General features: G+C 38.0%; 1 protein-coding gene across 1 annotated transcript in view; it reads right to left on the reverse strand.

Moving 5' to 3' along the window:
* LOC117517024 (15-hydroxyprostaglandin dehydrogenase [NAD(+)]-like) overlaps nt 1–15,068 on the reverse strand; it is a 67,195-nt gene that overhangs the window by 19,344 nt on the left and 32,783 nt on the right. The window contains exons 3-5 of the mRNA XM_034177940.1: nt 9,981–10,087; nt 9,547–9,643; nt 3,762–3,838 (exon numbers count right to left, since the gene is read on the reverse strand). Of these exons, the coding sequence (XP_034033831.1) occupies nt 3,762–3,838; nt 9,547–9,643; nt 9,981–10,087 (281 nt within the window). The remainder of the gene's footprint in view (nt 1–3,761; nt 3,839–9,546; nt 9,644–9,980; nt 10,088–15,068) is intronic.

The raw sequence follows: 15,068 nt of genomic DNA on the forward strand, positions 1-15,068 counted from the left end.
GAACATGATTAACTGGAAGTGAGGAATATCAGGGAATGATGAACAGGCTAGACATGAGACAGAATAGCATATAACAGAACTGGGCAAGAACAGGAACAAATACTAAAGCAGAGCAACAAGGAAATCAGAGACTACATGATACAGATACAAAACTCAATGTAACTGACAACACAAATGAAAAAATACACAGATGATGAACTAATGATCAGTAATGCAAACATAATCTGACAGAACAAAACTAGAACGGAACTGGATGATGGCAACAGAATAACAAAAAACAAAGTAACAAGAAAAACATAACCAAATAAATCGCAAAGAAAACAAATATTAATAAATCAAAGCCGAAGCAGACCAGAAGCAGCAGAAAGGAGGAAAACAAGGGCTCAGCGCCCTGACCCTGCCAAATCTCTGACAGAAGCGCTACATGACAGGATAAAAATTATTTTATTCAATTCAAAGGGAGCATGAGATGTGTTATGTTTAATTCGTATTATTGTTTAATCTCATATTTCACTTACGTATGATTCACATTTGGAACATTTGTGTGTGAAACTATAACAATGTTGGTTCTTGCATTTTTCTGTTTTCTGTAGTTTTCACGGTGCATGTGAACAAGAAGAAATAAATTGGCACCTGTACGAAACTCCATGTCTTATTTATTTAATCCAAGAGGCAGCTACACCCCTTTCTCTCCCCCTCTCCCCCTTTCTCTCTCTCTCTCTCTCTCTCTCTCTCTCTCTCTCTCTCTCTCTCTCTCTCTCTCTCCCCTCCTCCCCCCTCTCCATCTCTCAAATTGTGTTGTCAGCTTGTGTTGTGTTGTCAAGTTATATGCTACTTGAAATTCGCTTGTTTGTCACTTTCACAGGCACGCACACACACACACACACACACACTCACACACTCACACTTGTTCGCCTTTTGGCTGCTCCTGTTTGAGTGAGGTTGCCACAGCGAATGCAGCGCAGATCCACATTGGGTTTTGGCACACGTTTTACACCGGATGTCCTTGACCCAGCTCAGTATTACGTGTGGAGACACCAAAAAGTTAGCTTCGATAACCATTCATCAGATAATTGAAAAGATATCTTTTATGATGCTAAACCAATAAACTGCTAAAAAATTAATCTTTATTACAGAAAACCGATAACTTTTAGTATTGATTCGGATGCGGCCACATCAGATTACACTGTCAGCTTCTGATAAACCAGTTTCACTTTAAGCGCCGCAGGGGCTGCTGGGTAAATTCAAGGATCACAAACACAAAAAGAACGCACAAAAAATGAATGAATAAAAAAATCTTTGAAAAGCATTAAAACACAATATTATACGTCACAGTTTATCTCGGTATTAGATACACTGTCATTTACGAACAGTGATGCCAGTAACGCGTTACTTAGTAACACGTTACTCTAATCTGACCACTTTTTTTAGTAACGAGTAATCTAACACGTTAATCTTTCCAAATGAGTAATCAAAGTAAAGTTACTTCTCCAAGTCACTGTTCGTTACTATTATTTTTGCATTGTGGGTCGATAGCAGCATTAAACTTGGTCCGTAAGCAGGAGGTCGGGGTTCAACTGAACTGCGAGCTGTGAGCTTTTCATCCGCGGTTTTCTGCAGCAGCTACAACTCGTCCTCACCTCTTAAAGCGCGGTGACAACAGCACACCTGCACTGAGCTTTACAAAGACATTTTTATGCTTTTTTCTCCTTTATTTAGAATTCTGAGCTGAGCCACTCCGTGTCTTCTCGCTAAAACAGCTGATCCTCTGCCACGCGTCAACAATTAACACTATTTTCCACTCAAAAGCACCTAAACTCTCTTTCTGAGGACCACATGATGTGAAAATGCAATAAAACTTTCTTACCTGTAAATCTGGTCATGTTTTCTGCATAAATAAATGTTATCCATTCTTTGTGCTCAGACGCCAAAGCAGGGGCAAATCTGGATGGAATGGGGGCGTGGGGCAAGAATGTGCCCCCCCCCCCCAACACCCCTAGATTAAATGTCCAGTTTTGAAGCCTTTTTTGTTTACTACAACTACTAATACTACTTATAATAATAATAATTTCGACAAGTAAAATGTTTAGAGAGAATTTAAATGTTAAATTTAATAGTTACATTTATAAACAATGCAGGTTAGAAATGGCAAGTTTTACTGTTACAGTGCTGTCAGCAGTTAAATATGAGGTCAAGAAAGAGGTCTTTATTTTACTTTTTATAAAACAAGTATTTATTTTCATTGAAGTCAAGAAAGGGTGACTATAAAGTAAGTTTTGGCAAAACAGGTATCATTGTCATGTTGAGGTGGCAGAGGGTTGTTGTCAGCAGCTGGGGAAAGTAACTAAAAAGTAACTAGTAATCTAACTTAGTTACTTTTACAATTGAGTAATCAGTAAGGTAACTAAGTTACTTCTTCAAGGAGTAATCAGTAATCAGTAATTGGATTACTTTTCAAAGTAACTGTGGCAACACTGTTTACGAACTAAAAAGCTGCTGCTTTTTTCACATGCTTTCAACCCTGCGGCTTAAACAACTGAAATACGTCCATTAATGCATTGACTGGCAGAGTAAAATACACATAGTAAATATACATTCTTACCTGTTAGTTTCAGTAGGATTCATTAAATTCTGAAGAACATAAAGCATCCTGATTATCCAAAATGGTGTCTAAGAAACGTCCCTCTAACACAGCTGCGCTGTGAGATCTCCTCTCTCCCACCGAGTCTTGCCGATTAAATTATGCCGTCAGCCATAAAAAAATAAAATATAATAATGTTAAAATTAGTCCATTTTGTTTTTGTGTCGAGCGGACAGTAACACTCACTGTAATGTCCACACTGAACCTGAACTACACTACCCACAATGTTCCCTGCATTGACCGGCCAATCACGTTTTGCGCTTAATGATCACGTCATCAGCAAGCGACAAACACACAACAGACGGACTAAAATGTTTGATTTTTAGGGTTTACAGATGTTTTTGACTGTTAAACTTTGCTCACTTTACCAGCAAAAAAAACAAAACAAAAATGTTAGTGGGCTGCAAGTTATCGGAACTAAATGTATTTGAATATAGCTAATTGGTCCGCTGATGGTTTTAAAAGTTATCTGAAAAGCTAATGCGCTAGTAAAAACATTCGCTTTGATAATTATCGGTTATCGGATTAGCTGAACTGTGCTCGCCACTGGGAGACACACACACCATACAGTCTGGTATGTATGTTTTTGAACAGTGACATGATTTTTGACCACAATGGAGTGGAAATAAAACAAGGTAAGGCCTGAAAACATGCACAGGTGCTGTGCACTGATGAACCATACCACAGAACCCTTCTGGGTCCTGGATGGTGACCACCCAGGCAGACAACCAGTCCATCCACACCTCTTGACAGAGGAAAGACTGAACAGGTCCACAACTCAGAGAGGCCTGTCCTGAGATCCACGTTGCAATTCAGAGTTTGTTTTGTACACAGAGTTGGGGTCATCCAACTCTCAGACTCTGGACAAGCCCACATAAAGAAGCCCATCTAATTAGTTTATAATACAGAGATATAGTGTGAAAAACTATGTGGTGCTTCCATGTGACTCAGTCAGATCAATGCTTTGCCTTGTCTGAGTTACTTTAGATCAATGTAAAGTACAAACTCCACATTTCTGAAACTTTGACACTTTAACTGACATAACATAACTCCTTTTGAACAGTGTAGAATCCACCAGTTTACTTTGGTACATCATGTTACACTACAAAATATTCCTTACCGCCATGGCCCGAGTGAAGCCCACCACTCCATGCTTAGCGGCTGTATAGACAGGACAGCATATTATAGGTGTAAGACCTGCAAGGTGATGCACAAGGTTCATATCAGTCAAATTACAAGTTACAAATGTGACAGTACAATCCTGATGAACTGGATATGCAAAACTCTCACAATTCAAATAGAAAAACTCTCTCTCTCTGTATTCAAGCATATTAATGCATCGATTTGCTGTTGAACATTAATGAGAGTTTTCTTTGTGGTATAATGATTCAGTAGAAATGTGATTTGTTTTACCATTATTCAGTCAACAAGAATTTGATAACCAGTATGAAATGCTAATTAATTAACATAGTGAAGTATATGCCAAAAACCTAGGATTTAAATTGCTTTTAATAATTAACTGCACTTTTAGACCATTTTTTTTTCCAATTTAGTTATATTTATTTATTCATTTATTATGAAAATGAACATTGTTTTCCAGGTTATCTGGTGTCAGATCTGACGGCTGAGAAAGGAGGAAAATATTAAAAAGAATTTTTGTTTGAATCCATAAAACTGGAGAGGGGAACCCCTTTGTCAGCTTTTTGTAAATTTGGAATTTAGCATGCAGTATGCAGAGTGCATTAAAAACCATGTTATATAGATCATGGTTCGAATTATTTGTGATACCAGGGGTGTCTCCTACCAGGGTCCCCTCTAATTAACACTTGGACCCACCAAAACAGGTAAAAACAACAGTTTGGGGACTTCAACACATTATATATATATCCTTCTTATTTGTAATTATAAATATTAAAGTATACGTATTTCCTATATTCAGACGTGCAAGAATCTTACAATTTTAGACACCCCTAAAATGGACAGGACCATTTCAAAGCCATTAGTTCAAAGTCTTGTCTGCCTGTCTGACACATCATCGCAAAGAATTATTTAAGCCTGTTGTACATGCTTTTCTCTTTGAAAGCCTGAGGAAAATGGGATGTTCAAGACATTGTTCAGAAGAAAGCGTAGTTTGATTAAAAAGTTGATTAGAGAGGAGAAAACCTATACGCACCTGCAAGAAATTACAGGCTGTTCATCTACAATGATCTCCAATGCTTTAAAATGGCCAAAAACAACCAGAGACGCGTGGAAGAAAACAGAAAACAACCATCAAAATGGATAGAAGAATAACCAGAATGGCAAAGGCTCAACCACTGATCAGCTCCAGGATGATCAAAGACAGTCTGGAGTTACCTGTAATTGCTGTGACAGTTAGAAGATGCCTGTGTAAAGCTAATCTATTTGCAAGAATCCCCCGCAAAGTCCCTCTGTTAAATAAAAGACGTGCAGAAGAGGTTGCCAAAGAACACATCAACTGGCCTAAAGAGAAATGGAGGAATATTTTGTGGACTGATGAGAGTAAAACTGTTCTTTTTGTGTCCAAGGGCCGCAGACAGTTTGTGAGACAACCCCCAAACTCTGAATTCAAGCCACAGTTCACAGTGAAGACAGTGAAGCATGATGGTGCAAGCATCATGATATGGGCATGTTTCTCCTACTATGGTGGTGGGCCTATATATCGCATACCAGGTATCATGGATCAGTTTGGATATGTCAAAATACTTGAAGAGGTCATGTTGCCTTATGCTCAAGAGGACATGCCCTTGAAATGTGTGTTTCAACAAGACAATGACCCCAAGCACACTAGTAAACGAGCAAAATCTTGGTTCCAAACCAACAAAATTAATGCCTCGCAGATGTGAAGAAATCATGAATAACTGTGGTTATACAACTAAATACTAGTTTAGTGATTCACAGGATTGCTAAAAAAGCAGTTTGAACATAATAGTTTTGAGTTTGTAGCGTCAACAGCAGATGCTACTATTATTGTGAACACCCCCTTTTCTACTTTTTTTACTAATAGCCCAATTTCATAGCCTTAAGAGTGTGCATATCATGAATGCTTGGTCTTGTTGGATTTGTGAGAATCTACTAAATCTACTGGTACCTTGTTTCCCATGTAACAATAAGAAATATACTCAAAACCTGGATTCATCTTTTTAGTCACATCGCACTACTATTATTCTGAACACTACTGTATGCTTCAAAAATAAATTCAATTTATGCTCCAGTGCAACTTATATATGTTTTTTTTTCCATTTTATGATGCATTTTTTGACAGATGTGTTTTTATTTCTGTCTGACTTATTGTCAGGGAAATACTGTAGCTACGTACCTTGCTATACACAATATCCTTATCTTCTTGAATTAGAATATGTCAAGTGTCCTCAGACAAATGCTAATGTTAGTTTAATTTTATATTGATAAGCCTAACATTTGCCTTTCCTGACATGATAGGAATATATATATATATATGTGTGTGTGTGTGTGTGTGTGTACTAGCATGTTACTCATGTGGATCCACAGGCTCTAGATTGGGTTGTGTTGATAAAATAGGTGGCTGACAATTTCCAAGGGTGGTAATGAATTGTGCAAAGTTTCTATAAGGAGTTGGAATGGTGTGTGTTTTTAGATCCTTTGACCTCAACAATTTTTAGAGGAATTCGACTCTTTTTTCCCTGTTAATTGTGTTTTAATGTAAATTTGCTGTCTTAATATATTTCTGAATTGTTTAGGTTCTTGTTTTCATATACACACTATTATTATCATTATTATCACAATGAAGACAAGTGTTTTCACTTTCTTGTGTCATCCATGTATTATTAACATATTTACAATGTACTTACACTGAATTTACTAAATAAAATCACACAGGCAAGCACTCACGCTTTTAATATAAAGATGATATACTGCCCTGCGCTGGAATGGCATGTTAGTCCAGAATGTTATTAGCAATGTTAGCTAATATCCGTAGCTTTGCAGGATTCATCCTTGACCCAAAATACATAAGCATACCAAACGGCAAATGTCAGCTGTCCTCAGTTTGCCTGTGGTCGAAGTTACATGCACACACACATGCACAGAGAGCTTTTTGTCTTTTCTGCATTCTGCCACAAGCAGATGCATTTATTTTTACACAACCACAAACAGAAACAATGGCAGAAGACATCAAACACAATACACTTTTCACTCATGGTAATGGCAACATGAGACTTAACTAAACTGACTAAACCAATTGAACTATATGTCAGGATTGTGGGGCTTTGTTAGATATTTTATTGGTTCAGTCAAGTATTGTTTTTATTTTGTTTTGTGTTTTATCACTGTGGTTTTGCTTATCGTTTGCCTGGGTTTTGGTGTCACTTGGATCTTTGATGGTGGGCAGTTCTTTCCCTGTTGCCACACCCCTCTCTGGAACTTTCCTGCACACTTGTTCTCAATCAACCACTCATCACTTCCTGAATTTAAACCCCTTGGTTCCCTCACTTCCCCGCCAGATTGTTGTGCCTTTGTTTCCAGTTCCTTTCTTTGCTCTGTTCTCGTTTTACCGTTTTGCCTTGCTGTGTTTTTTTTAATTCCTGCTCGTTATTTGGACCACGCTTAAGCCTTATGTTTCTGATACTGTTGCTGATTTTAGACTGCCTAATCGAATGCTGTTTTTTGCTTGTTTACCCAGTAAAATCTTTTAACCGTATCCCTTTGGTGTCTGAGCTCTGCATTTGTGTCCAGCCCTCCCTCGTCTCCAGTCATGATACTACAAAAAACACAATAAATCAATTACACTAACAGCACTGTTAAACTAACATGAACCACAATAACAATATTTAAAACACCAAAACTCTGAACTCCTATGGTGCATTGTAGCACAATGCCCATTGTTTACTGGTTAGCTACAATCACTAATTTCTCAAAAAATATTTGCCTTATCAACTTTCTGTTTTTGCAGCATTCATCCTTGACCCAAAATGCATAAGCATACCAAATATGTCAATATGTCAGCATATCAAATATGTCAGCAAATGTCAGCTCTCCCCAGTTTCTCCATGATCTAAGCCAGGGGTGGCCAAGTTCGGTCCTTGAGAGCCACCTTCCTGACACTCTTAGTTGTCTCCCTGCTCCAACACACCTGAATCCAATGAAAGGCTCATTAAAGGTCTGCCAATGAGTCTTTCATGCAGGGAGACAACTAAGAATGTCAGGAAGGTGGCTCTCGAGGACCGAACTTGGCCACCCCTGATCTAAGCCATACACACGCACGCATGTAAACAGACGGCACGTTGCTATTATAATACATACACACACACACACACACACACACACACATATATATATATATATATATATATATATATATATATATATATATATATATATATATATATATATATATATATATATATATATATATATATATATATAGTCTAGTATGTTGGAGGATTTGAAATAAACTCATGTACAGTAGTGTTCAGAATAATAGTAGTGCTTTGAGTATATTTCTTATTGTTACATTGGAAACAAGGTACCAGTAGATTCAGTAGATTCTCACAAATCCAACAAGACCAAGCATTCATGATATGCACACTCTTAAGGCTATGAAATTGGGCTATTAGTAAAAAAAAGTAGAAAAGGGGGTGTTCATAATAATAGTAGCATCTGCTATTGGCGCTATAAACTCAAAACTATTATATTCAAACTGCTTTTTTAGCAATCCTGTGAATCACTAAACTAGTATTTAGTTGTATAACCACAGTTTTTCATGATTTCTTCACATCTACGAGGCATTAATTTTGTTGGTTTGGAACCCAGATTTTGCTCGTTTACTAGTGTGCTTGGGGTCATTGTCTTGTTGAAACACCCATTTCAAGGGTATGTCCTCTTCAGCATAAGACAACATGACCTCTTCAAGTATTCTGACTCATCCAAACTGATCCATGATACCTGGTATGCGATATATAGGCCCAACACCATAGCATATAGCCCATATCACAATGCTTGTACCACCATGCTTCACTGTCTTCACTGTGAACTGTGGCTTGAATTCAGAGTTTGGGGGTCATCTCACAAAGTGTCTGCGGCCCTTGGACACAAAAATAATTTTATTCTCATCAGTCCACAAAATATTCCTCCATTTCACTTTAGGCCAGTTGATGTGTTCTTTGGCAAATTGTAACCTCTTCTGCACGTCTTTTATTTAACAGAGGGACTTTGCGGGGATTCTTGCAAATAAATTAGCTTCACACAGGCGTCTTCTAACTGTCACAGCACTTACAGGTAACTCCAGACTGTCTTTGATCATCCTGGAGCTGATCAGTGGGTGAGCCTTTGCCATTCTGGTTATTCTTCTATCAATTTTGATGGTTGTTTTCCATTTTCTTCCACGCCTCTGTTTTTTTTTTGTCCATTTTAAAGCATTAGAGATCATTGTAGATGAACAGCCTATAAATTTTGCACCTGCGTATAAGTTTTCCCCTCTCCAATCAACTTCTTAATCAAACTACGCTGTTCTTCTGAACAATGTCTTGAACGTCCCATTTTCTTCAGGCTTTCAAAGAGAAAAGCATGTTCAACAGCTGCTGGCTTCATTCTAAATAGGAGACACCTGATTCACACCTGTTTGTTCCACAAAATTGACAAACTCACTGACTGAATGCCACACTACTATTATTGTGAACACCCCCTTTTCTACATTTTTTTTTTTTTTTACTAAAAGCCCAATTTCATAGCCTTAAGAGTGTGCATATCATGAGTGCTTGGTCTTGTTGGGTTTGTGAGAATCTACTGAATCTACTGGTACCTTGTTTCCCATGTAACAATAAGAAATATACTCAAAACCTGGATTAATGTTTTTAGTCACATTGCACTACTATTATTCTGAACACTACTGTAGTTTATTGTGAAATTACCTGCAATGGATGCTATGTTGACAATGACCCCTCCCTGACCTCCAGTCAACTTGTTCATGTGTTCCAGAGCCAGATAAGATCCTCTGATGAAGCTCATCTACAACACAGGCACAAACACCACTTCTTACTGCCCACAAGTGCTTTTCTGTGTCTTTGTTTCACAATTGTTCTCAAATGAAATAAAACAACACATCAGTGTCCCAATGTTTGACCAGCCTGATTGCAAAATCATTTACTTTCACATTTTTAGCTTCTCAAAAGAGACAAAATGGGATTTTTCTTGTTGTTGTTTTTTTTTTGTTTTGTTTTTTTTGGCTGCCAAACGTATTAGCAGCAACTCAGTAAGCATTGAAAGGTCCATGTACCGTATAACTTTCCTCTGAGCAGTGGTGCAAAGAAGGAATTTTCATATTTGCAAATTTATTAAAACTTACAAGATTTATGGAGACACATTTCTCCCACTGGGCTTCGTTCAGGATTCCAGCATTGTTGCACATGATGTCGATTCCTCCAAAAGTTTCAACAGCTTTTTGAAAAGCAGCTTGAGAGTAGAAAAAACAAAACTGAATTTTTTATTTTCCAACCAAGTCAAACTGTATATGTTACGTCAAGTACACTTTCAGATCGCTTTGTAGTGTGGCATTCACTGACTCAGTTACCTCCTTTATGAAGTACATACAGTATAACATTAAAACTACAGTGTGCAGGACTTTGTGACTTTAGTGGTCATGTCTCTTATGGATATAAAGGGTTCAATGAAAACACATTGATTCATTGTTGCACTGTTCATGCATTTTTACACTAATGAAGAGATGTTTATAAATGCTATATTCTATTTCTGCTAATACACTCCCTTCAATCCTACACACTGTAGCTTTAAATATTTTTTTCAAGATGTCTGTGTTTTAAATTTTTATTCTGATATGTTGATCAAATTAAAGCTTGGTCCTCCAACTATTTTTGCATTCAAGTTTAAATAAAATGACAAATATTTAAAAAAAAATCCCTCTTTTGTTTTTCCTGATGTCAAAGAACTATTCCATTGTTTTCTGAAATGTTGATTTGGCCTCTATGCTTTGAGTAGGGTCCAGTTCAGACTTACACCTGGTGCAAAGCAGTAAACTACAATTACTTGTTTCCAGCCAACACAGTTGTCATTTGGTTGTAGCAGATACATGTGTGGAACAGCCAAACAATTGCGAAACAAAAGCAAATGGAATTTTGGGGATGATCAAGAGAACTTTTACTTATATTTCCAAGGAATCATTTTTGATCTTGTATAAAAGGTCCGTCAGACCTCACTTGGAGTACTGTGTCCATGTTTGGTCCCCTCATCGTCAGAGGGACAAAAATATATTGGAAAAGGTTCTGAGGACGGCCAGAAAATTTACCATATGATTAGATGAGATTACACTACATTATTTTACATTACATTAGATTGAACTTGTATAGCAGCACACAGGGTAAGAAGCACACAGAGTATCAAAAGTCAAAGTAAAAAATAAAAAAGAGTTTGCAAATATGAATATAAATACACAATATAAATACCAGACACACTGAGCAATACTGTTTTACTGGCTACTACTGTTCCTCTCATTCCCAACCTCTGTCTTTTTGTTAAATTTTGTTAGATTAAAGCAATTGAAGCTTACTACTCTTGAAAATAGAAGGGTTTTGTTGTGTGTGGGCCGCCAGAAGAGGAGGTACTGCTGGCCCACCACCAGTGGGCGCCCTGCCTGAAGTGCGGGCTTCAGGCACGAGAGGGCGCTGCCGCCATGGACACAGCCGGGGGTGACAGCTGTCGCTCATTACCTCTTGACAGCTGTCATCCATCTACTCAACATCATCTCACTCCATAAAGACCAGACGTCATCTCCACCTCGTTGCCGAGATATCATACTTCATTGGAGGTAATATCCTCAGCCTTTTTGAGATCGATAAATCTATTATTGTGAGTGTTTGCAGGAGAACCGGTCGTTTGTGAGGAGGCTGTGCAAGACGGCGCTCCTTTACAGCTGAGACCGCTGCAACATATTGAGTGAGAGGTGGAGGTGGCATTCCCACCGTTGTTGTTACTGGGTGTACACACACCCACACTTGACTGTCTTTGTTCTTCGCCAGCAGTACCAGATCCGACAGTCGGGGACGGTGATCACCTGGGAATTCGGGATTTGGCGGCTCCAGTATTCACCAGGTTCTGGGGCGGCGGAAATCATGTGGTTCCGGCTCTTCTCAGGACAGACGTCTTCTATCCTCGAGCCTGCCCACACGTCACCTTTGTGTATTGACTGTTATGATATTGAGATTGTCTGTATGTTCGTTGTGCACATTCACAACATTAAATTGTTATATTTTGGCTCATCTATTGACCGTTCATTTGCGCCCCCTGTTGTGGGTCCATGTCACTACACTTTCCCAACAGGTTTGGGGAGACCTGATTAAAGTTTATAAGATGGTTTATGGTTTTGAAAATATCAGGCCTGAAATTTTTTTTCCAAAATACAGTTTATTCAGGTATAAGAGGTCATGCTCACATGTTTGAGGTGCAAAGATGCAGATATGAGCTAAGATTTTTTATATATATATATATATATATATATATACAAGGTCTGTCAATAAAGTAACGGTCCTTTTTATTTTTTTCAAAAACTATATGGATTTCATTCATATGTTTTTACGTCAGACATGCTTGAACCCTCGTGCGCATGCGTGAGTTTTTCCACGCCTGTCAGTGACGTCATTCGCCTGTGAGCACTCCTTGTGGGAGGAGTCATCCAGCCCCTCGTCGGAATTCCTTTGTCTGAGAAGTTGCTGAGAGACTGGCGCTTTGTTTGATCAAATTTTTTTCTAAACCTGTGAGACACATCGAAGTGGACACGGTTCGAAAAATTAAGCTGGTTTTCAGTGAAAATTTTAACGGCTGATGAGAGATTTTGAGGTGAGACTGTCGCTTTAAGGACTTTTCACGGTGCGAGACGTCGTGCAGCACTCTCAGGCAGCGTCATCAGCCTGTTCAAGCTGAAAACCTCCACATTTCAGGCTCTATTGATCCAGGACGTCGTGAGAGAACAGAGAAGTTTCAGAAGAAGTCGGTTTCAGCATTTTATCCGGATATTCCACTGTTAAAGGAGATTTTTTTAATGAAAGATGTGCGGACGGGTCCGCACGTCGGGACGCAGCCGCCGCGACGCTCCGCCACAGGAAAAACACCTCTGTTGAAAGCCTTAAGGACAAGTTGGAACATGTCCTGCCTGTTAAACAATTTCTCATATACTCACTCCACTGAAAGCCATCAAAAGCCGCCTGGATTTTACAAATGGTTATCAACACGGAGGTGTTTTTGCTGTGCCGCCGCACCGCGTCGGCTGCGTCCCGACGCGCGGACCCGTCCGCACGTCTTTCATTAAAAAAATCTCCTTTAACAGTGGAATATCCGGATAAAATGCTGAAACCGACTTCTTCTGAAACTTCTCTGTTCTCTCACGACGTCCTGGATCAATAGAGCCTGAAATGTGGAGGTTTTCAGCTTGAACAGGCTGATGACGCCGCCTGAGAGCGCTGAGCGACGTCTCGCTCCGTGGGAAGTCCTTAAAGCGACAGAATCACCTCAAAATCTCTCATCAGCCGTTAAAATTTTCATTGAAAACCAGCTTAATTTTTCGAACCGTGTCCACTTCGATGTGTCTCACAGGTTTAGAAAAAATTTTGATCAAACAAAGCGCCAGTCTCTCAGCAACTTCTCAGACAAAGGAATTCCGACGAGGGGCTGGACGACTCCTCCCACAAGGAGTGCTCACAGGCGAATGACGTCACCGACAGGCGTGGAAAAACTCACGCATGCGCACGAGGGTTCAAGCATGTCTGATGTTAAAAACATATGAATGAAATCCATATAGTTTTTGAAAAAAATAAAAAGGACCGTTACTTTATTGACAGCCCTCGTATATGTATATATATATATATATATATATATATATATATATATATATATATATATATATGTATATATATATATGTATATATATATATATATGTATATATATATATGTATGTATATATATATATGTATGTATATATATATATATATATATATATATGTATGTATATATATATATATATATATATATATATATATATGTATGTATATATATATATATATATATATATGTATGTATATATATATATATATACATGTATGTATATATATATATATATATATATATATATGTATATATGTATATATATATATATATAAAGTTGTAACTTTGTGGAAAAGCCTCCCCATCACATGGAAAATGCTCCAAGTGTCATTACTTTTAAAAAAATACTGTGATGATTTTTACTGTGATTGTTTTTACTGTGATTGATGATTTTTACAGTGATTGACGATTTTTTTTTTATTGTGATATTTACAAGTTTTACACTGTGATATTTAATGAGTTTTACTATGGTACCTTTATGACAACTGATGTGTGCTTTTATTGTTTTTTTATACATATTTTTTACTTCACACAATAAGTGAATTATGAATTATTATAAATTATCATTTAATGTCCATTGCCCATGTTGTGTCAGTAGAAAATGTACTTGTGCTCATCTGTTGGTCTTAAAATGATGTATGGCCAGTCACAAATTCCATCATAGATCATCAAAAATCTGATGTAAAGTACCAGGCACCTCTTCAAAGTGTGATAAAGGATCATGATAATCTTCTTATCTTATGATTATTAAGGCACTGATCACAGCCAGTACCTCCCACAAGAAAAGCACAGCCAATGGCTGGGCAGATTTCTTGAAATAATGTTAGTTATGTCTGTCTTCTAATCCCATTTCCATTCAATAACCTGCATCTGCTACAGCCAATCCACCATCTGTTTCAAAGAACCAAATGATCTGGGATCATGTGAAAATGTCAGCCACTTAATCCGAATCTCTATACCGAGGGTCCAAGTGAACCCCAGGGGCATATTCATTCATTTATTTTCGATATTGGCTTACTGCAATCAAGGGTCATGGGGCAGCTGTAACCTATGCGAGCAGTCACTGTGCGAGAGGTAGTGTACACCCTAGACAGTATGCCAACCTATCACATGCTACCATATCGACAGACAAACACATTCACACTCACATTCATGCCTACTATCAATTTAGAGTCACCAGTTCACCTAACCTGCATATCTTTGGAAGTGGGAGGAAACTGAAGCACAGATTTGGGGGAGAACATAAGCACTCCATAGAGGAAGGACCAGATGAGAAAGCGATCAGACCTTTTTAGTGTGAGACAGCAGAGCAAATTACATTTTATGACAAAATATTTGAATGCATGATTGAAAGTTATTGGTAGTTTTATGATTTACTCATAAATTAACCAAACAACAATCAATTAACCAGAAAATAATGAATAGGAGAATAAAAATATTGTTAGAAAATTCAACTATAACTTTTACAAAGCCCCCACCACCACCACCACCACACACACACACACACACACACACACACACACAGCAAAGCAAAACATTTTA

Source organism: Thalassophryne amazonica, chromosome 9 (genome assembly GCF_902500255.1).
Source record: "Thalassophryne amazonica chromosome 9, fThaAma1.1, whole genome shotgun sequence".
In the NCBI taxonomy this organism is placed as follows: Eukaryota; Metazoa; Chordata; class Actinopteri; order Batrachoidiformes; family Batrachoididae; genus Thalassophryne; species Thalassophryne amazonica.